This window comes from Lepisosteus platostomus, chromosome 23 (genome assembly GCF_059453375.1).
Source record: "Lepisosteus platostomus isolate fLepPlt1 chromosome 23, fLepPlt1.hap1, whole genome shotgun sequence".
Lineage (NCBI taxonomy): Eukaryota > Metazoa > Chordata > Actinopteri > Semionotiformes > Lepisosteidae > Lepisosteus > Lepisosteus platostomus.
Window position 1 is genome coordinate 3,945,274 of NC_142633.1, and position 22,600 is coordinate 3,967,873.

At 40.5% G+C, this 22,600-nt stretch overlaps 1 protein-coding gene across 1 annotated transcript in view; it reads right to left on the reverse strand.

Moving 5' to 3' along the window:
• kazna (kazrin, periplakin interacting protein a) overlaps nt 1–22,600 on the reverse strand; it is a 607,020-nt gene that overhangs the window by 488,430 nt on the left and 95,990 nt on the right. The window contains exon 2 of the mRNA XM_088617118.1: nt 5,668–5,825. Within this exon, the coding sequence (XP_088473244.1) occupies nt 5,668–5,825 (158 nt within the window). The remainder of the gene's footprint in view (nt 1–5,667; nt 5,826–22,600) is intronic.

The following is a 22,600-nucleotide window of genomic DNA, read 5'->3' on the forward strand; positions in this document are numbered from 1 at the left end:
TAGGATCACACATTCCCCCTTCTCTTAACGACAGACTACTCTTCTTTTAAATTTTCTCCATTCATTGGAAGTTTCATTTCACACCTCTCTACACCTATTCTGACTTCACACCTCTTGATTGGCCTCTCTTTCTGTCCCCTGCTCTCACTCCTCCTCCCTCCCAGCCTTTGTTCTCCTGCTACTTTACCTTTGCTTACTGCCTTGTCTCTCTCACACCTGAAGAAGGCTCCACGGCCAAAACGTTGTGTTTTCTCTCTTCTTTTTTTCAGCGTGGAATAAACCTATTACTTGTTCCTTTGCAGCCTACGCATGCTGACGCAGCTACCCACCTGAACTATTGGTTACAAGTGGTTTCCTACCACAAATATAAACTTTATGAAGCTCACAACATACATATTTTGTTGAGACTGGGTGATGGCAGTGTAGACTCAGTTTTGTGGTAATCTTTGAGACTGTTGTTTTGTCATTGTTAGCAACTTACTGTAATGTTGTGGCTGTATCCAGCCATTTGAGTGGTGATTTTTCAGACCCAAGAGCAAGAGACCAGAGAGTGAAAAGTGAAAGGTGATAATGAAATAATTAATTAACTGATTAAGCCCTGACGGCCAGTAATGGGTATGAACGACGATCCTAGGAAAAGCCAGACTAACTGCATCCCTGAAGAAAAGACGCTGTTAAACACAGCCCATTGATTGAAAAAGGGAGTCTCAGGTACGGAAAGAAACCAAATAGCAAGACCCCTGAAAATGGAACAGAAAGTGCTTGGAAGGGCAGCCCTCAGGACTGCCAAGGGTGCAGGTCAGCAAACTCGAGGGTTGGGTGGTGACCAGTGAAAAGAGTAAGTGTGGAATGTAGTGCGGGATAGAATCTGACTGCTGCCTCAAGCAATGCAGAGAGCAGTTTAGGAGCTAAGGATGGCATGCTGGGTGATGCTGAAAGCAGGCTTGGAGCTGAAGCTGATGCACCAGGCAATGCTGAGAGCTGAGCCAGAGTAAAGCACTGTCTTGAAATCGAAACTGCTGCCAAAAACAGTCCGCCGGTTGGAGGGAGCCTTGGGTATGGGAGAAACTAAATAGAGAGCTTCCTGAGACAGGGGTACAAACAGATTTGAAGGGCAGGCTTCAGGCTGAAAACTGCTGCGCAGAGCCTAGTGGAGACATGAGGTTACAAACCGACGCACAGCCTGTGGGTCAGAAAAAAAGGAGCCTTGGGTACGGAGAAACCGAAAAGCGAACCTCCTGAAAAAAGGGGAACACACAGGTTAGAATCGCAGTCTAGGCTACAGCTTCTGCACGGAGTGAAGTGCTGTCTTGCTCACCAGAGATACAGTATGTAGAGAGTGGAAGCAGCAGGGCCGGTGAAAACCCGGGGTGAAGTGAAAAAAAACGGTGCCTCGGCATTAAACAGAAAACCGGGAATTGCGTAATAAGTACGAAATTGCTAATTAACACGGATCACGAAAAAGGGGACCCGGTAACAGCAGCATACACCTGAAAACCGTGAGCCCTCGTGGAAATGAGACGGTTTCCCAGGTCAACAGCTAGCCAAAGGACGCTTTCATGACACTGACCTGTTAAACTTCTGTTTTCACTGTCGTTGAGCTCTGACTTGCAACCAATGTTCCTGTTTCCTGATGCCGTTTTCCCTTGTATGGTATCTGGCACTATGATTTTTTGACACTATTCCCCTTGACACATTAAATAATTTAGCAATTTCTGTGACTGCAATTTGGCCGCCAACTATTTAACCCCTTTATAAATCTGTTCGATATCTCATGGTGCTTTAGAAACACATATTAAAGTGTTGATTTTAAGATGTCTTTTATTGTGGAAACAAATTGGTAATTAGTATTGAAATAAATGTGTAAATATGTGCAAACACATATGTAGAATTATTTAAAATTGTGATTTAGTTACTTTAAAATAAAAGTCAATTATATGTTAAGTGTTTCCATTATTTTGTCCACCCCCTGTACAGTATATAGGACTAATAGTAAAACACCCTATACCCAGGGTGCAGGGAATAAAACATACAGTACTGGATCTGACAATTGCACCTGTGCACAAATAGACAGTAGCTGAGTTTCGTAATGCAAAGTGGTCCCAGTAGAATAAAGCTGACAAATTTAACCTGAGGCTGTGCTGCCATGTCACTGCTGTCATCCCCCAGTGCTGCATTCTCCATGTTCATTCTTGTCACTGTCTTTTCCTGAGATACAGTATCTGAAGGATAGTCTTCAAGAGGGCAGTAGGGAACCTACATTACGTAGAGTGGAGGGAGAGACTCAGAGAAAACTGATCAAGTGTCCACAGCATGCTTCTGTTAAGCATATCTGACAGCACAGTTAGGATGCTCAGTGAAGCAAATGTGTTTGGTAAACTCTGTGGATTATTAAAGAAACCACACTTCATGCTAATATGAATTGAAAACTACACAGATTCGATTTAGACCGAGGTTTGTAGATTAACACCCTAAAAAATCATCAGAGGGACTGTCAGCAATTTCTGTTAAAGGCCTGTTCCAATAGCAATCTCCATGCAATTCAGGAAGCAATATAGTGAAGTACAGAGCCTGATCCATCATCTGATAGATTCATAATTCAATTTTCAAATTTTTTCCAAATTATGTATGATCTGTAAGAATGGAAGCCAAGGGACTGGTTTAAAGAAAAGAGGATTTGGAATGTACAGAGCTGATGAACTGAATACATGAATTTCAGATGTAAAATAGGTCTTTGAATTACTTCACTTTGTAGAGCTCTAATCTGTTTTAATTGAATTAACCCATTCCCTGCCAGCAACCACCACAGTCAAATAGAATGCTTTGATATGATGCATGTGCAGTAGAAGTTTCCCATCCATAGTAAATGCACTTGCGTACATTGATATCTTGACCCACAGCATTGCAGTAATGAAACAGGTTTTGGAGCCTTTAGAGAAACACTGGAGAGCCCACAGGGACTGACAGCTCTGCTTTGGACAGCCATGTTCCTGTGTCAGCAGCATTCCTCTGTATATCACTGTATGATCCTCTCTGTCATTCCTAACTGGTGCTATTATTTCCTCATTCCCAAAAATGTCAGCAAAAGCTTAAAGGAACAATCAGTCTATCAAGGCAGGAGAACACTGGAGACACAATCAAGCATGAGAGACTGGCATAGTGTTGGTTCTCTGCTATGCACATGCTCTCTCAGCACAGGGATGTTGTTCTCTATAAATTACTCATTTAAGGGGATTGGAATCTCTCTTCTACAATGGTCTGAGTATGTTCTTATAGCACCATAGAATATTCATAAAAGTAGTAGTTTTAAAACGTTTGGTTTGTCAGCACTACTGGCAACCATCATCCCAATACCAAAGAAAACCACAGTGACATGTCTTAATGACTACCGACCAGTCATCATGTCATCATCATGTCATCATGTCATCATGAAGTGCTTCGAGAGGCTGGTCATGAAGCACATTAAGGACACCATCCCAAACACAGTGGACCCATACCAGTTTGCCTACCGGTCCAACAGATCCACAGATGATGCAATCTCCATTGCCACACACACGGCCCTATCCCATCTGGACAAAAAGAACACATACACAAGACTACTATTCATCGACTTCAGCTCAGCTCTTAACACTATCATCCCAGAGAAACTAGTCAAGAAACTCAGTGCACTGGGTCTCAACACCACCCTCTGCAACTGGATTCGGGACTTTCTGACAGGCAGACCTCAGGCTGTCAGGCTTGGAAACCACAACTCCATCATCAAGTTTGCCGATGACACCACAGTTGTAGGTCTGATCACAGACAATGATGAGAGGGCCTACAGGGAGGAGGTCAATCTCCTTATAACATGGTGTGATGACAACAACCTCACCCTCAACGTCAGCAAAACCAAGGAGCTGATCGTTGATTTCAGGAAACTGCAAACCGGACATGCCCCTATGCCCACATCAACAGGACTGAAGTGGAAAGGGTCAGTAACTTTAAATTCCTTGGTGTCCATATCACCGAGGACCTCACATGGTCTCTCAACACCACCTGTCTGATCAAGAAAGTGCAACAGCGCCTGTACTTCCTAAGACGATTGAAGAAGGCTAAGATACAGAAAGCACACTGACAGGCTGCATCACAGTGTGGTATGGCAACTGCAGTGCTGCTGACCGCAAAGCCCTACAGCGGGTGGTGAAAACTGCCCAGTCCATCACTGGGGTTACCCTCCCATCTATCCAGGATATTTATGACAGACGGTGCTTGAGGAAAGCTCTAAGCATAATCAAAGACCCTACACACCCCCGCTACAGACTTTATGATCTGCTACCATCTGGAAAACAGTACCGGAGGATTCCGGCCCAGACTACCAGACTCAGAGACAGTTTTTACCCCCCCACTATCAAACTGTTAAATTCCCAGCCTCTCTCACTCTCACTCTCACCTCAACTCTCACCTATGATCTGAACCTCACAGTGCCTTCTTCCTTTCTTTCTTTCTTACCAAAAACCCAAACACACATTGAAAATCTACCTCTACCGTACATGTCAAAAGCTCACTCCCCATAATTTCTATCCCTTTCTTTTATTCTGTTGATGCATATTTGTGCACATAACCTGTTACCTTTTTGTTGTTTTGCACATTGCCTATTGTTGTTTTTTTGCACATTGCCTGTTGTTTTTTTGCTCATCGTCTGTTGTTGTTTTTTGCACACTGCCTGTTGTCTCTGTCTTTCTTTTGCTACACAATTGTATTGTTGTTGTTTTTTTTCTCTTTGTACTACTTATGTCCGAGAGCTAGCTTAATAGCATTTCGTTATACCATATACAGTACCATGTATATGAGTGTAATGACAATAAACTTGAAAATTGAATAGATTTTGTGAAAACACAAAGCAAAACTCAGAGTATGCACAAACAGAGCAGTGTTTAGTAGGTGTGTAGTCTGTGCAGGGCCTGAAATGTAAAGGTGTTGTGGGAATTCCATGATGCTGTGAGACAGGATGTGCTCACTTTAATAAGACAAGGTTCTGTAGGAGATTGCAGTATATAAATGAGAGGGATTGAGACATGCTTTCAAAAAAAATAAGAATCAAACTACCAATGTGTACTCTATCAAATGCATAGTGATGCACTGCTTGTTCCTGGGGGAGGAGCTAGTATAGAAAGCAGATGATTGATGTGTAGCACAGCAACATGAAGACATACTGTAGATCAAGGCTTAGGTACCATAAGATTTCACTGTGCTGAGAGTATGGAGAATGTGTTACATTATTTAAAAACACTGGAGATACCAGAGAAGACCCTACCATCTTGGAAAATCTTTTCTAAAAGCAAAACAAAAATCCCATATTCCCACACAGTTAAAACAGGTTAGTTTGGCATGTGAATATTAAACCACATTTCATGTGGGGATCAAACCTTAAGAAATCAATTATTTTTGTTTGTACTGATTCTCACACATTCTTTCCAACCTGACCGACTTGAACTAGACCTATAATTTCAGCATAATCTTCGGGACTGTGAGTGTGTCTTTTATGAGAATATGCCTTCCTTAAATGCAATCAGATGCTGAGAGACCTGTAATTTATTTTTTCCATGATCAGAATACAATGGTCGTGATAACATGAAAGAGGGGAGAGAGAAAAGAGTAGAGAGTATTCTGCAGCTGTGCTGACTGTACCTGTGCATCCATCAGTAGGTGTCTCATCAAGGTCATAGACTTCTTCAGTGTCTCCTTTTCACTGGGAAGGAAAGCATCATCCTCATCATCCAGAGCCTTGGGTCTGTTCACCATGAAGTGGGCGATCTGGTCATTCAAGCTGTTGAGCGACTGCACAGCTGCAGAAAAACAGACACACAGGTCACACCTGCTGGAACTGTCACTGGACACTGGTGGAAAAACAGACACTTGTGCCCTTTGGACTTTCCTTGATCTGCAACTTCTGCTGCTGCGCTGCGAGTCATCCATTGCTTTTAATTGTGATGGAACCTTGATAAAAGCAAATAAACTTTCTAATAAGATTAGCTATTTAAAATAAACTTGAAGGAGCCTTGATTATTTAATACAATCTGTATGTTTTTTTTATTTTTGGGGAATCTGAATGTCGATGCCCTGTTGCAGTGGTTCGCAGCCTTTGGTCTGTGAAGCTACTTCATGAGAGCCACAGAACAGAAAAATGTGCTGTGGAATCAAATGTTAGACTAAAACTGTCATTACAGGCTGAAACACAATCAGCACAAATTTTTCATTACTCAAACTTGATAACAGTCTTTGAAGTGAGAGATACAGCACCAGCTATTTCAGTACTACAGTATGTTACTGATCATTCACATATTCATACACTAACACTGTTAGACTTCACTAATATATTTGTTCAGGTAATGAATAAGAATTTCACATTATATGCTTACAGGCACGTTTTTGCTGAGTGCAGATTTTTTTTTGTTATGGTTGAAAACAGCCAGTAGCACATGGTCCACACTGTACAGGAATGTACAGTAAGTGTGTCCTTCAGGAGCTAAACTGTTTGAAGCATTCTGAGGTGGCATTCATCATGGCAAAGCGCTATATTGATTGATAGAGGAAAAGTGCTAAAATACAATAAGTGACTCTACAGTGCAGCACACATGACTGGACTATCTCCTGGCGAACACCAGAATATAATTCTAGCAGGGTCCCTTAGCAACATGTAGGAAAATCCTGTGGCTGTTTAATATTGGTCATTGTTTTCATTCACTTCACTAATTAAAAAGGGGAAATAATGAATGACTGGCTCATCTGGACAGTTAATGGCTTATTGATCTCAGCTCTGAATCAGGCTGTAACGCAATTTCAGTGTTTGTGTACAAGACATGGCTCACTAATTAGTTCTACACACCCACGGCTGCAAAAGCTCAGATAAGACTCAGACATGCACTTCACAGCTCATGACATGTGGATTGGGCAGGTCTGTAATAAGGAGCATGTGGTTTCATGGACAGCTGAGAGAGCACATGGAACATTTTAAACCTCTCATAATACTGACAGAGTAACTGGGAGTTATCCAGAGGATATGCACCATAAATCACCAAGAGGTTGATTCAACTGAGACATCACAGGTGTGAGCAATCTGGTACAGAGCGCTGTAAAATGAGGCAGTACTCTACATAAAGAGAAACACTAAACTTTATCTCATCTTTTTTTTATTGTAAGATACAAAAGGTGCAGAGAAAATGTACCTTTCCTGATGCACTCTTTGTTATTAGTATTTATCATTTTGCAAATCATGCTCTTCATGTACTTAATCTAATGACATCCAGATTACACAGTTCATAGCAAAACTTTCGCTACACCATTAACATTCCCATTCCCTGCATCTCTGAGAAATCCAATGGGAGAGAAAATGACAAGATTTGACAGATGTTTCTTTTTTCGCCAGCAGCCATATCACCCTGCAACTCACAACTGGCAACCCACTGAAGCTAAGCAGGTGTGAGCCTGGTCAGTACCTGGATGGAGACCTCCTGGGAAAAACTAAGGTTGCTGCTGGAAGAGGTGTTAGTGGGGCCAGCAGGGGGCGCTTACCCTGTGGTCCATGTGGGTCCTAATGCCCCAGTATAGTGATGGGGACACTATACTGTAAACAGGTGCCGTCCTTCGGATGAGACGTAAAACCGAGGTCCTGACTCTCTGTGGTCATTAAAAAGAGTAGGGGTGTAACCCCGGTGTCCTGGCCAAATTTCCAATTGGCCCTTACCAATCATGGCCTCCTAATAATCCCCCTCTATGAACTGGCTACATTACTCTGCTCTCCTCCCCACTGATAGCTGATGTGTGGTGAGCGTTCTTGCGCACTATGGCTGCCGTCGCATCATCCAGGTGGATGCTGCACATTGGTGGTGGTGGAGGGGAGTCCCCATTACCTGTAAAGCGCTTTGAGTGGAGTGTCCAGAAAAACGCTATATAAGTGTAAGCAATTATTATTATTATTATTATTATTATTATTATTTCAAGGAATCCGTTTTCTGGAGCTCTTGAGCATTAGTGTGCACAAATACAGTAAGGATGTTTTGTAATGCATGAATATCATCCAAGGGAGAGCTGTTGCCTTTTCCTTCCTGAAATCAGCTCAGAGGCCTCCAAGACGGAAAAACTAAAAGGTCCATTTTCTTGGTGTCAGTTTTCCATACTGTGCTCAAATCTGTCTCCATCGCTCCTTGACCCCAATGTGGCCTTTTCAATTCGGTACTTCACCTGCAACACTGACCTGTTGCTGAACTTTGGAGCTCAATCACACTCTTTTGTCTCTGTCTCTAAATCTGATCAATTTGGAATGCAGACCAAAAGAGTAGTGAAGGCACAGCACCAGTGCAATAGGATTTTGAAGGGCTGGTAACAAGAATGTTGTCACTATGTGGCCTTTCGTCTTATTTATTCAGATAATGTCTCAATCTAGTTTCATGAGGGTATAACCACTGAGTAACAGCATCATTGTTACAACTGTTTAAAAAAACAGATTCAGAGAGTTTCCTGGTGATGAGAAATAGTGAAGTACAGCTTTGACAGGCCCCTTCAAATTTTCTCCGAAACCATTGACAGTACCATTAAAAGATAATTCAAAGGATTTTTTAAAATAATGGTTTGTGTAGCAAAAAGAAAAAATATATATATATTCATGCACCCTGAAAGAAATCTTGAAAACAAGGTTTGAATGTAATTTGGGAAGACAAATGCTTGAACAGTCTTTTCTGCCATACGGTATTTTTTTAGCACAGATAACACTTTATAGTAAGACACCTACAGAGCTGTGAGAAAACATGTGGGCTTGTGAGATAAACCTCATAAAAATAATTAATACACATGAACAAAAAACCAGAAGTCTGTAATATCTGCCATTCAAGAGATCCAGCATTACAGGCTCATTCTACTGCTGGCAGATGCAGGTATACGGGACAGGCAACTCAGTTATTGCACTCTGTGTCTTTTTAAGACCAGCTGCAAACTTCACCTCTGAATCAATGGTCACTGCAGCAAAAATAAGAAATAACAGCAGCTGGAAAGCTTAGGTGTGGCTTTCTGGAGAGGTGCCTTTATTCGTCTAATTTCAGTTTATCAAGCAGAGAGTAATTTTAGTGCGAAGAGTAAGGGCTTGCAAAGCACTCTCCAGCAGAAATCACAGGTATTACACTCAGCAGGGGCAATCAGGCTCCTTCTGCCGTGCCAGTTTCTTCATGGCTGCAGACAACAACAGCTAATAACCATGAACTGAGGCGCAGCACCATTTGTTAATAGGGGTTTACTGCATTTCAACCAGTCAGGGCTGACAAGAGCTTTTTACAGCTAAAACAGCACTCACGTAGTGTCTCTGTGGAGTAATTTCCTATAATTTCTCACTCCTTGTCAATGCAGAGTGTGATCCCAGTGGGTGGAAACGACTCAGACTTCACTAAGGATGCAGTGATTTAGTCCCATTTTACGGTAGATTGGTACAGGGCAGACAGAAGAGGAGTGCCATTAATGAGACTTAATCCATTCCTACTGAACAGAGGAGAAATCTAACTGGAAATTCATGAGAGGTGACATCACTGAATGGGAAAATGCAATAGGAAAGTTTAATGAGAGGGTTGGGCATAACCTGTTTGGCTGAGGGCTGCACACCTACTGTAGCTATAGGACGAGAATGTAAGAACCTCATAGAGAAGATAACCAAGTTAACCAAAGTGGAGCTGCACAGGTAATAACAATAATAATCTTACATTTATATAGAGCTTTGGACACTCCACTCAAAGCGCTTTACAGTTAATGGGGACTCCCCTCCACTACCACCAATGTGCAGGCCCATCTGCATGATGCGACGGTAGCCAGAGTGCAACAGTACACTCACCACACACCAGTTAACATTCGGGTCATGAGGCCAGTTCAGAGATGGGGATTATTACGAAGCCATGATTAGTAAAGGCCAGAGGGAATTTTGAGCAGAACGCCATGTTACACCCCTACTCTTTTTGCGAAACACATGGGATTTTTAATGACCACAGAGAGTCAGGACCTCAGTTCTACATCTAATCCAAAGGACGGTGTCTTTTTACAGTATAGTGTCCTCATTACTATACTGGGGCATTAGGACCCACACACACCGCAGGGTGAGTGCCCCCTACTGTCCCTACTTTCCCAGGAGTCTCCCCTCCAGGTTCTGACAATGCTCACACCTGCTGAGCTCCAGCGGGCTGCCAGTTGTGAGTTGCAGGGTGATATGGCTGCTGGTAGAGATAAAGTGGAGGAAAGATGCAGAAGGATAAGTATGAGCAAGGGGGAGACACTTAATTTGGTATTTATAGTTATTCAGGAAGTGATGTCATGAAGAATTACAAGTTAGAGCAGCAGAAATGAAGGAGACCATGGTTGCTGTAATCCCTCTGAATATGTGTTAAAAACCCCACATACAGTAATAAAGCATTTTTGGTGCTGAGACTTAAAGTAGGTACTCTTCTAAGACCTTAATAGATCTGCACTATAACGTTATCCAAAGATAAATAACTCTCCTTTTTGGGCTCTAAGCCCCGAGTTCATTACTAAACCTCAAGGTATTTCTCTAAAAACTGTATTTGCCCTGTCAGCCTTGAAGAAGGGAACTGAAGACCCAGAATACAAGACTGTGCTGGGTATCTTACAGATGCCTCTAAAGCATATACTGTATGCCTGCCTTGGTGCCAGGGGCTCTCTCTGCCTTCAGCTTTTCATTACAGCTCTGGATTTCCAAGGCATGCTTCCTTAGAACTTTATTTCAATTTATAGTTGCATTGTGTTTTTTGAAAACACTTAACAAACAGGCTTTATAGAAGTATCTCATATAATGCAATTCCAACTTGCATCTGCACATCATTAACTGTCCACCTTTAAGAGGTGTTTGGATAATAATAATAATAATTGCTTACACTTATAAAGTGCTCTTCTGGACACTCCACTCAAAGCGCTTTACAGGTAATGGGGACTGTAAAGTGTGGAGGACTCCCCTCCACCACCACTAATGTGCAGCATCCACCTGGATGATGCGACGGCAGCCATAGTGCACCAGAACGCTCACCACACATCAGCGTTCAGTGGGGAGGAGAGCAGAGTAATGAAGCCAATTTATAGAGGGAGATTGTTCGGAGGCCCTGATTGATAAAGGCCGATGGGAAATTTGGCCAGGACGCCAGGGTACACCCTTAGTCTTTTTGATGACCACGGCGCCTGTTTTACAGTATAGTGTTCCCGTCACTACACTGGGGCATTAGGACCCACATGAGCCGCAGGGTGAGCGCCCCCTGCTGGCCCAACTAACACCTCTTCCAGCAGCAACTTTAGTTTTTCCCAGGAGGTCTCTCATCCAGGTACTGACCAGGCTCACACCTGCTTAGCTTCAGTGGGTTGCCAGTTGTGAGTTGCAGGGTGATGGCAGTAGTGAGTCAACAGTTCAACCTGTTTGCTAAAAGGTTTGTCAACTGTAGAGCAGTATTTTTATACAATGAAAAAATCATTTGATTTGTATGGAAAATTTAATCTCAAAGCTCTTTACGTATAGGAGGGGACCGACTTCACCCACCACTGAAGTGCAGAGTGAGAAATTACTTCACCAGCTGAATCAAGGAGGGCTCTTATAAAGATCACATTGTTTTAGTCCAGAAGGTACTGAAGTTAACACCCCTACTCAAACTGCTGCAAGGGATCTTTAATAAACCCATCTATGTATAACATCTCACCCTTAGGACAAATTTTTGAAAAAGAAATCTATCCAACTAGGCTTAGTGTAATTGAGTAAATACCAATGTAATTATCCAAGCCGATTAAGAGATCATTGCAGTGCACTAGGAAATGTAGGGGCCATAGTGCATGAAGTTGCACAGGTAAACCTACAGGGGGTGCTATTTCCATCATATCCGAATATTTGCAGTGAGTCTCATGCAGGATTTGATGGTTAAAGCAGGTTGGTCTTCAAAAAGCAAAAAGGTTATCATTTTTTATTTTTGGCCTGTACCTTGTTGCAAACGAATAGTAGTGATTTTCCTTAAAAAGCCCTTGATAATTTTGCCCTTGCAGACACGCAAAGACACAAATGTGCTGAGCTAAGGAGCATGGAACCCCTACGAGAGACACAATGTCAAGCACACTATGGGAGTGCACTTTATTTATGATGGCAATCCTGGAAGCAGAAGGGCAAGGACAGGCCTGGAGCCTCAGACTGTCTGCAATCTCCTTGGAGTTCAGCCAGCACTTAAACTTTATTTATGCAATACACTCTGAGGGACACCAGCATGAACAAACAGAGGAGAAAACTTATTAGATAGAGTGAAAGTAAATATTTACTTCTGATTTACAGTGGAAAAGGCTTTTAGATCATAAAAGGATGCTTATTTTCTTCTGTTTAAAGATTTACTAAACTAATTAGCTGGTGATTAATGTATACCAGTATAAGTTTAACTCAGAACCAGTTGTTACAACAAATGTGTCATAAAGCTGTTTCTATTTGGTAAATCCACATGGATATTTATTGACTCTAGTTTTGGTCACAAGAGGCTTACAACTTCAGAAAACAGAAATGGACAATCTACCATGATTAAAACAGCAAATATAATATATTATAGTCTAGCAAGGGTACCATAAAGATAAGATACTAACCACCTGTCATTTGTTTCTTGAACGGTTCTATTGAGAGTGCATCTGTATCTAAGCATTATTATGCGTTCATTAAACTGTGTCAGACTGTCTGAGCACCACAGTTCATGATGGACTAAGACATTGTGATATGGGGTCCGAATGGTATCCCTACTATAAAGCTGCAGGTCTTTCAGAGAAATACACACTGACTTCAACACAGCTCAGTTTCACCTCACCAGATCTAAGCTATACTGTAGTATATTTACTGTGTCAGGGTGCACTGTGAAAAGGTTGAGGCTTCCCAATCTAAATCCCTAAACTCTTTTGTACTGTGAAGATCAGCTTGTGAAAACATTTGTATAGCTCTATGTTTACACATCAGAACCAGTGCATACCACATGAACTACTAGTTCTCCTTATTTTATTAAAGACAGTAATATCTTATGAAAGAAATATTTACTAGAAAATTCTTTAAGATTTATATACAGTATATACAGTAGCAATGCTTAGTTTTTAAGTCTTTGATTTCTGGTGTGAACAGAAACGTGAACAAAGACTAAAGCTTAATGCCAATCATTTGACAATACAGTAAAAATGTACAGAATCCTTGACAGTGTTTCTGATCTCTCAAAGTGAAAATCTGAAAATTGTTTGACACTGACACATTATTATTGTACTTTTCATACTTGCAACAAACCACTGTGTGTTAGAGATTTTTTTTTCCATTTTGAAAGAAAAAAAGACAGCATGTATTTTCTGTTGAGTCCTTGTAAAACAAAATGTTGTGTCATTGTGTTTACAGCCCTGAATGTGTGCTACATTTAAGAAAAGAAACTTAGAGCAGTTTAAAGACCTGTGCTAATGATAAAAAGCTGTACAAAGCAATATTTTATACCAGCTAAAATTTCAGTTCATTTTCATTGCATTTAAGGTTTCAAGCATTAAACACGTTTCCAGTAAATTACCTATCTGCCAAAACATCATTTTAATAGCAACGTTACGTTAGTGTGAAAAGTTGAAAGCCACCTTTTCCTCAAAGTAAGTATTTCAGTTGTTAATCATTAGCAGAGATTGTTAGGAGCACATCTGTAGAACATAGTCATGTACTGAGATGGCTGGAGTGAGTGCAGTTCAAGTAACTAAACATACTGTACTGTACTGTTTAACATACTCTACTTCAGACTTGGTCTGGAGATGGAAAAGCGCTGCTGGTGAAAGCTGTAACAGTACTTTAAGCCAGAGCACCCTCCACTGGTGAGTGCCTGTACAGGAAAGCAAGGAGTCGGAGTCCTTCAGACTGGGAGAAATCCAAGAGTGCTGTTTTACATTACTAACACTCAAAGGCTTATTTGTGACACACAATGTACGAGCAGACCCTGCCCCCACCTTGTAGGGCAATCGGATACAATCTCAGTACAGTACTGGTCGCCATCTCTTGACCCATGATTAATTTACAGAGGTACCAGTGAGGCTTCCTGAATGCTAATGAGCCACTCAGACTGAGGAGGATTTAATTCAGCTTAATTGTTCTAGCAGTATGTGCCACTTTCCTATTGGTTTCCGACGTCTTTGAAAAGACTGTTTCAAAATCAGTTTGGTAATCAGCAGAAAAAAAATGCTCTCATATTCAGAATAATCCATTATGTGTCACTATTCCACATAGAAATATTGAAACAGGATTAAAAATGAATAATTCTCTAAAATCCAGGACAAGGTGCCAGCTAAATTTCAGCAAGTCTTGGTGGCTGGATTTAAGTTTTAACTTTCTTATTTTAATTCTCAAGAGGTTAAGGGCACTAATGTGTTTCCTACAGTCCAGCTGGCAGAATCAATTTGCTGATCATCACCAATATGATGCTGTAGTTTCATGTTTGCAGTGCCCTGTAGTCTTACAGCTCATTGTCTTGTGCCTGATTGTCTGTGTGCCTCTGTTGTAAAAGCCTTGTGCATTGCCTGTTCTCCAGATCATGTTGCTCACTAAGAGACACTATGGACATGTAAGAAGAACTGACACTCAGTCTCTGTCTATAGAACCCTGGAAAAGGGGCCATGCAACAGAAGAAAATCACTTTGACACAAATGGTGTCTGGGCATTTCACTGTAAACATCAATTACAGGAGCTGATTTACCAAAATGATCACAAGATAAACACAAATGTTTTGGTGTTAAATTCCATGTTCTTAATCAATGCAATTAATCATTCCGGTGAAATGCTTCTGCCTTTGTCCTGTGAAGAGTTTATCAGTGTTGTTCATTGAATTCTCACAGCAGAGGCACTGACGCAGCATGGTCAGAGGCCTGGTTTGGAGCTGCAGATACTGTAATACTCTCAGGAGGGTAACAGATCACCAGGGTTTGATTGAATCATCCTGTGGCACCTAAGATATCACACCTGACAGGCTGAATCAGAGAACCCCATGCCTCCCATTCACCCCTGAAAAAACACAGAATGCAAGAGACCATTTTAGATCACAGAAAAGAAATAAGCTTGAATTAGTGTACGAAGTTTCAAAAGGATTTACGAGATACCCATTCTTGTGTAAGCACTGCATAATAAACAAAACAGAGAGGAAATAAAATATTTATGGCTAGAAATGACAAATTGATTTTAATTTCAAATTGAACATTTACTAGTGCCCCTCCCTTGTAAATGCAATCTGACATGTGGAAAATAAAACTACACGATAGGAAATACCATTTTTTCTTGTCAGGTGCTCAAACAAAGACGCACGTAGAGGCCCCTTAAACAGTGTTTCAGCTTTCATTGAAGTGGTCCTCAGTCAAATGGGAGCTGTTAAGCAGAGATGTCGGTTGCTTTCCCAGAAAATAACATAAAAGCCTGCCATTGCTAGTGTGCCTAAAGAGAATGGAGCATGAGGTATTTTTCAATCAAAAAAGAAAAGAAAGTTCCATGACAGATACTTACAGTACTTGAGTTACATTCTACAGACAATGGATAAACGTCTTCCCAGTGCTTTGTGATGTGTAAGGACTGTAGAGAAATGGATTGTGTTTCCTTGAAAATCTATTTTATTTCTCCTTTCATAAAGTACACTCCAGCACTGGTTTCTTGTTTTACAGAAAGACAAAAGAGCAATGTATAACCTAAACCACTGTCTCAACCCCAAATCCTGGAGAGTTAAATTAGAGCTATTGACATAAGCTATTGACCCTTGGCGAGGGAGTGGTCCAAAACCTGGATAATAAGAATTTTTTAAAAAGCCAGTGATGTGCCATCTTTCTCTATTAAGCATCAAAAACAACCATTTTGTTACTAAACAAGTTCAAGTTCACTATCATTGACATTAAATTATAAATCAGGGGTTTTCAGAGATTAGTTTAATTATAAATTACCCTAAATCTCTGTGTCTAAAGACTGAGAGCTACAGTAGGTTCTAGATTACTGACAGTACAGCATTATATCATAGCCTGATATCAGTTGGCCGTACCTGAACAGAACTGGAATGGGAGTCCACTAAGGAAAACTAGGTTTGTCAAATAATTAATCTTTTCAATTTGTCTTTGTTAGACTGAGCTCCAGTAAACAACCAAAGGAAATTAGAAAATCAAACTAAGCCTATGAAATTTGTGAAAATCACATCCTGTGATACAATGTTTCTATTCAACACTTCATTGTGCAGTCAGGGAGTGTCCAGTCCTGGTCCTGGAGAGCATTAGTCCAGCAGGCTTTACAAATACTTCTTCTTCTTCTTCTTCTTTTTCACAGCCTTAGTCCCAGACTGTCCTGGGGTCAGCTGCTTTGATTGCTCTTCTCCATTTGTCTCTGTCGAGCACATCTTCCTCACTCACTTCACATACCTCCATATCTTTTCTCACACAATCTATCCATCTCTTTCTAGGCCTGCCTCTTCCTCTGTTACCTTCCACCTCAAATTCCATTACCCTCTTTGTTACTTCCTCAACGTCCCTCCTCATGATATGTCCATACCACCGTAACCTCGCCTCTTGCATCTTCTCAACCACATCCACCACCCTACATCGTCTACAGATTTCTTCATTTCTGATCTTATCCTTCATTGAAATCTGCAGAATCCATCTCAACATCCTCATTTCAGTTCTTCTCATCAAGTTCTCTTCCCTCTTTCCAACTGCCAAGCATTCAGCTCCATATAGTAGTACAGGTCTAATCACAGTCTTGTACATTTTGCACTTTAATTTTCTGGGAATTTTCCTGTCACAGATTATTCCAGTTATTTCTCTCCACTTGTTCCATCCAGCTTTCACTCTTTGTTTTACTGCCTCCTGATTATGGAAATTACTTTTAAGCATTTTAACTGGCCCAGTTATGATAAATGGTGAACTGTGCAGTTGAGCTAGAATGGAAGCCTGTAGTCACACTGATCTTCCAGAATTAGGATCTTTAGAATCTGTTACCTAAAGCATAATCTCTCATTGTCAATTTCAGTACCTGTGCAGTATTTGGGGCTTAATGGAATAATGACAGTATTTGACAGAGAGCTGCTTTTTTTATTGAACTGTCATGTCTACTGTGTGTAGCATAATGTCAAAAAGTCCCCGCACTTAAATCTGCCTTTTACTTTCTTGTTCTACCACATCCACACATCTCCTTGATGACTTACAATTTAGCTCAACATGATCTTTATTTTGAAAGAAGTCTGCACTGCTTAAACTCTATCCCACATTTTCATCCACTGGCTCTGTGCAGACGTCACCCTGACCCTGGCAAACACCACGGTGCTTTTAAGATTATCAGTAGCTCCTGTCCAGCTCCTGCATCCTCAGTTTGTTTTTCTTAAAAAAAAGCAAAAACACTATCAACTCAATAACTGTACAAATAAAACATTACATAACACCATGTGGTTCTTCTCTGATAGAAAACTGAGAATCCATCACATAACCTGGGGATGGAGGCTGCGGTGTTCTTCAAGGTAATTCACTGTTTGTGATGTATGACTTAATCACATCTGCCTGCCACCCCTCACTGTGCTTCCCAAGACAAATGATAGGGCTACTCTGATGCAGAAGCAGCTTTCTCTCCAGCTCTCCAAACATGCATTTTTATCCTGTCGCTAACACTGATAAGTATTAAGCCTGTAAGGAGTCTGCAATTGTAATCAGAATTGATCTCTGTTTTTTTTCTGATGAAACAGGTTTTGTGTATTATCTCCTGGGAGATCCCCTTGAAGGTAATCTCAAAACAGTTTCATCACACAAGCATCAAACTTAATTTATTGATTATTATCTCATAATGAAGGGTCCTTTATCACTTGCTCTGCTTTGATCAGGATTTCCCAACTAACAAACCACTCTAGATACAAGTGTGTCAGTAATTGCTCAGTGTGCTCTGAATTCCCTGTTTTCAACAATGCATCCGAGAAGTAATTTCCATTCAGCAGTGGATTAAAGTGGACTACATGTGGACAGATGAACTGAAGTGCGGTGAAAGGTTTTGCCTTTGAAGCCAGTTAAGAGGAAAGTATACTTTTTCTTAATGATGGGTAAAGAAAAGTACAGCACATTGGGCTCAACAGCAATGGTGCTTGCTTGGTGCATACTGTACATCAAGATGTAAATCTCTGGTTCTACGACACTGGATTCCTCCTGCAGTAGTACACAGCCGGCTGTGGGGCTGCCTTGGTTTGCTATGAAACATTGACTCCAGGCACTTTCGAGGTTGAAATGATAGCAGATTGTGATGCGACAATCCTCCATTCTAAATTCCCTGCCCTGTTAAATGCTGAGGATTTTGCAGCAGGCCAAGTAAATGATGATGAATGGCTCTGAAACCTGATGCTTAGCAAGTGGCAATTCCAAAATAAATACAAAGAAAACAGCAAATATGCCATTTCAATTAAAATGATATAATATATGAATTGAAAAATAAATAAAATAATTCCAAGAGTGCTTTGCAAACATATTCAATTAAATTGCCCCATTATGTTGAATTACAAATAATGTCTACACATTTTCTAAAGTGAATATAATCTTGTAATAACAATATTAGAAAATTATCTTAACTTGGGGATGAGATTGGATGAATTTCTAAGAACATAAGAAAGGTTACAAATGAAAGGAGCCATGCAGTCCATCTAGCCCATTTTGTAGTGAGTAGTGTATTCACGAGATCAGTGGATCTCATCCAGCCATTTCTTCAACCACATGGCTGGGCAAATGCAGATAAATGTTGATAAATGTTCTGATGTAGGATGGCATGTTTTGGACTAAATATTTGATGAAAAAGTCTGTATACTGAGACCAGGGCTCTAGAATTAGAAACATTAGCTGAAACACCTGGGTGGTCTGGAGGAGCAGTAAATGTATGTATTCATTCATTCTCTATTCATTATAGGTTTCATTTCACACCTCTCTTCACCTCTCCTGACTTCACACCTCCTGATTGGCCTCTCTTTCTGTCCCCTTCTCCAACCCCTCGCTCCTCCTCTCTCCTAGATTTTGTTCTCCCACTACATTACCTTTGCTTACTGCCCTACCTTTCTCACACCTGAAGAAGGCTCCATGGCCGAATTGTTGTGGTGTGTTTTCTTTCTTCTCTTTTCAGCATGGAATAAGGCCTATTACTTTTCAGCCTATGCATGCTGACGCAGCTACCCACCTGAAATACGTATATTTATGGATGTCTGATACTGTAGATCCATTTAAAGTATTCCAAGATACAGAGTGTAGTACAGACTGACCTTTTTGGATTTGACAACTTGAAAGCAGCCACTATGAAAGAAGTACAACATACAGGATTATCTACAGGTCAACTGATGCATTTTCTTCATATCAAAAGTACTCATGTTGCTTCACTGAAAAACAAAATCTTAAAATTAGTGGTATTTTGTCAAAGGATTTAAAAGTAAGCTGTACAATATAATTTCAGAGTTATACCTTAAATACTGAAATAACAAAAAATTAACTGCTTTGTTGAGTCACACAGAGCAACGGATGAAGGCTGTTCTGTATAGAGTACAGTGAGGCTACGAAGCACAAATAAATTAAATATCAATAGCGAGGACTGCAAATCTCTAAGGCATTTTTAAGTGAGAAGTTGATGGATACTGAATCCTTGTTCTGCTTCCAAAGGCAGGAAAAAGCAGACAAACGTGCTTATTGTATTTACTCTGCCAGAACTGGTCTGGGAAAGAGCTAGTATTCAAACAAAAACAGACACAAAAAACACTCCCAGAACACATTTAGCTCCTGTGCTAGGAATTAAAAGCTATTGAATCTATCCAAATGCCATAATACATCTGCATTGCACATAGAGGAAAAGCAAATATTGAGGTCATTCACAATTGTTTTACTCAACAGAAAATCACAAATTTTCAAAATAGCACAAAATAGCATTACAAAGTCACAATTTTATAATAGGCAGGAGCCTGGAGCAGCCTGACATGTACAGTACAGTACTGTATGAAGGTAGATACCAGTTCTAGGTGCTGCTTCACAATCTACAAGCTTGACTGTTTTACTCCTCTTTTGTGCTCTCTTTCTCCAACACTCTCAGGAACGATAGTTTTCAGATATTAACACTTTCTAAATAATATACTTCTCTTCCTGTGTAGTAACTAAAACTTAGTCTTTCATCTTTCTTCTGCAATAAAGGAAGACCTGTGACAGTATACATGCACTGCTCAGGTTCTCCCCTTGCTCTGTATGCTGGATGAACAGCAATAGTTGGTACTGCAGTTATATTTTCATTGGCTAGTGTTGTTAGTAACAAAGACCTATCTCGGCCATTTGGTAGTAGTTAATTGATGCCAGGAACTCATCAAGTTCCTCATTTATTGAACGAGGTTAGGGTATCAACTTCAACATTACTGTATGGCTGTGAAACATGTTCCATGTTCCCATAGCCTTATTGGTCATGTCTCTATCATCCTAATAGTGTCAAATCTTAAAAATAGAGGCAAAGCTCCTAGAAAAATGGTTCTGATGATCTTGGACAATATTTGCCTTCCACAGGCAAATATTACTTGTCAGGGCTACAGGTATGAGTTTAAAACTTTATACTGTATAATGTCACTGTTCCCTTGTTCCATTCGTTTTAACATGTACACAATAATCTTTAGTTCAGCCGAACTCTCATAAAAGTAGAAGCATGATTAAAATTAGTTGCTTCATTGACTTAACTCACCTGTTTGTAAGGCTGAGGCTCATTTCACACGGAATGAGCCAGTGAGCTGCTGCAAAGATGATGATGTGGTGGGGAAGGGGGTGCCAGAGGTGTCACGATAGATATATACTGTATACTGCATGTATTCTAATAGGACCCCCATGAAAATGAAATGGTGCATCTCAAGAGGTTTTACCCTGTCAATAAACTTTAATAGAAAGAATTATCTGTAGGAGAGTAGAACTGGGAAAGATGCACTGACCACCTCCAGAACTTTCGTTTAAAACAACATTTTTCACAACACTGACCCATTATTGATTGCAAATGCTTTTCAGTATAACACAGCAAAGAACAGTTTCTCCTCATGGCACCATGACCAGCCAGTGGAGTATGCAAGAAAAAACTGCAGTTCACAAGATAAGGATGTTGCCTCAAAGGCTAAGCAGAAAGTCAGGTACTGAATATGCCTTTTACCGACATGATGAGGGTGGAATGCCACAGGGAGGAGGGATCAAGCTACACATCAAGAAAAAGGTTCTTTTCCCACAGAGATACTTAGCTATTCACTGAAGTCTTCAGGACAGCATCATTAAAAATGACATTACAGAATTTAACTAATTTGAATAGGATTGTTGCTTTATTGATGAGTCTCATAAAAAAAGATGTTAATCCATTCTGAACTGCTCCTGGTTTATCAGGGACTGAATTCATAACCATTTTAACATCGTTGTGGTAGCAACTTTTTAAAAGATAGATCAAGTACTTTAAGTCATAAAGTTATTAGGAATCTCATTAAGATTATACCAAGACCCCAAACTGCACAAAAATGAAAACCAACTGTCAAAATAAGCAGTTTCTAACTTTGAAAGCAACTAGTGCAATCTAAGAAACAACCTTCATGGTTTGAGACATTCTTCTGCCCATCGACATCACATTCTTCTTATACTGTAGATCAGGTGGATGCTGCACATTGGTGGTGGTGGAGGGGAGTCCCCATTACCTGTAAAGCGCTTTGAGTGGAGTGTCCAGAAAAAGCGCTATATAAGTGTAAGCAATTATTATTATTATAATTATTATATACTGTAATAACACACTCTTAAGATTTGAGTATAAAGCTTACAGTAAGATAACTCTTTTAAGTGCTTTTGCAGCCCCAGTTGACCTTGTGGTTACTTATACAGTAAGTGGTTTTGATATCTGTGAAATGTGGCATTCAGTATTCAGCTGAAGACTTTCAACAGTTTGAGTAAAAAATCATTTTTGCATAATTATGTTGACAAGAACAACATCACTAACCATGCTCAGATATTCTAGACTTTGAAGCATCAAGAGCACTTCATCTTTTCATGTTTTGACTGGGATACGCAGGACATGATTATTTCACAATGGCAACAGAATAGAGAAGACTACACTTTCATCTTAGCATCTACTGGTCCCAGTTTTTGTTAATATCTTTGGACTGCCAATGCACGGGTGGGCACAGAACGTCACACATGGCCCATCTTTGAGAAGAAAGCTGTCAATTCCAAGATATCTGAAACAGACATCAAAGGTAGAATGGAGCTCTCCCCGCCTTCTAATTAAGCCATTGTGTTTTCCATGTCATGCTATGAAGGTTGTCCCTCAGAGACCGATAAAGTCCTGTGTTTTCCATTGTGTCATGGCTTGTTTTGGTCTGTGCACAACACAGGCCGGAAACATCTCCCACTCCAGCCATTCAGAGGCCAGGGAAAAGCCCAGCAGCAGCCTCCAATCAGCCAGCTCTTTCCAGTCACTGTGGAGGGAACTGGCCTGCTGTACGGAAGCCAGTTTTACAGAATGTTTTATTCATGGTAAATTAATATAAATCTTCTTTCCTTTGTCAGCTCACAAAAGCCTCTTTGGCTTTCAACAGTA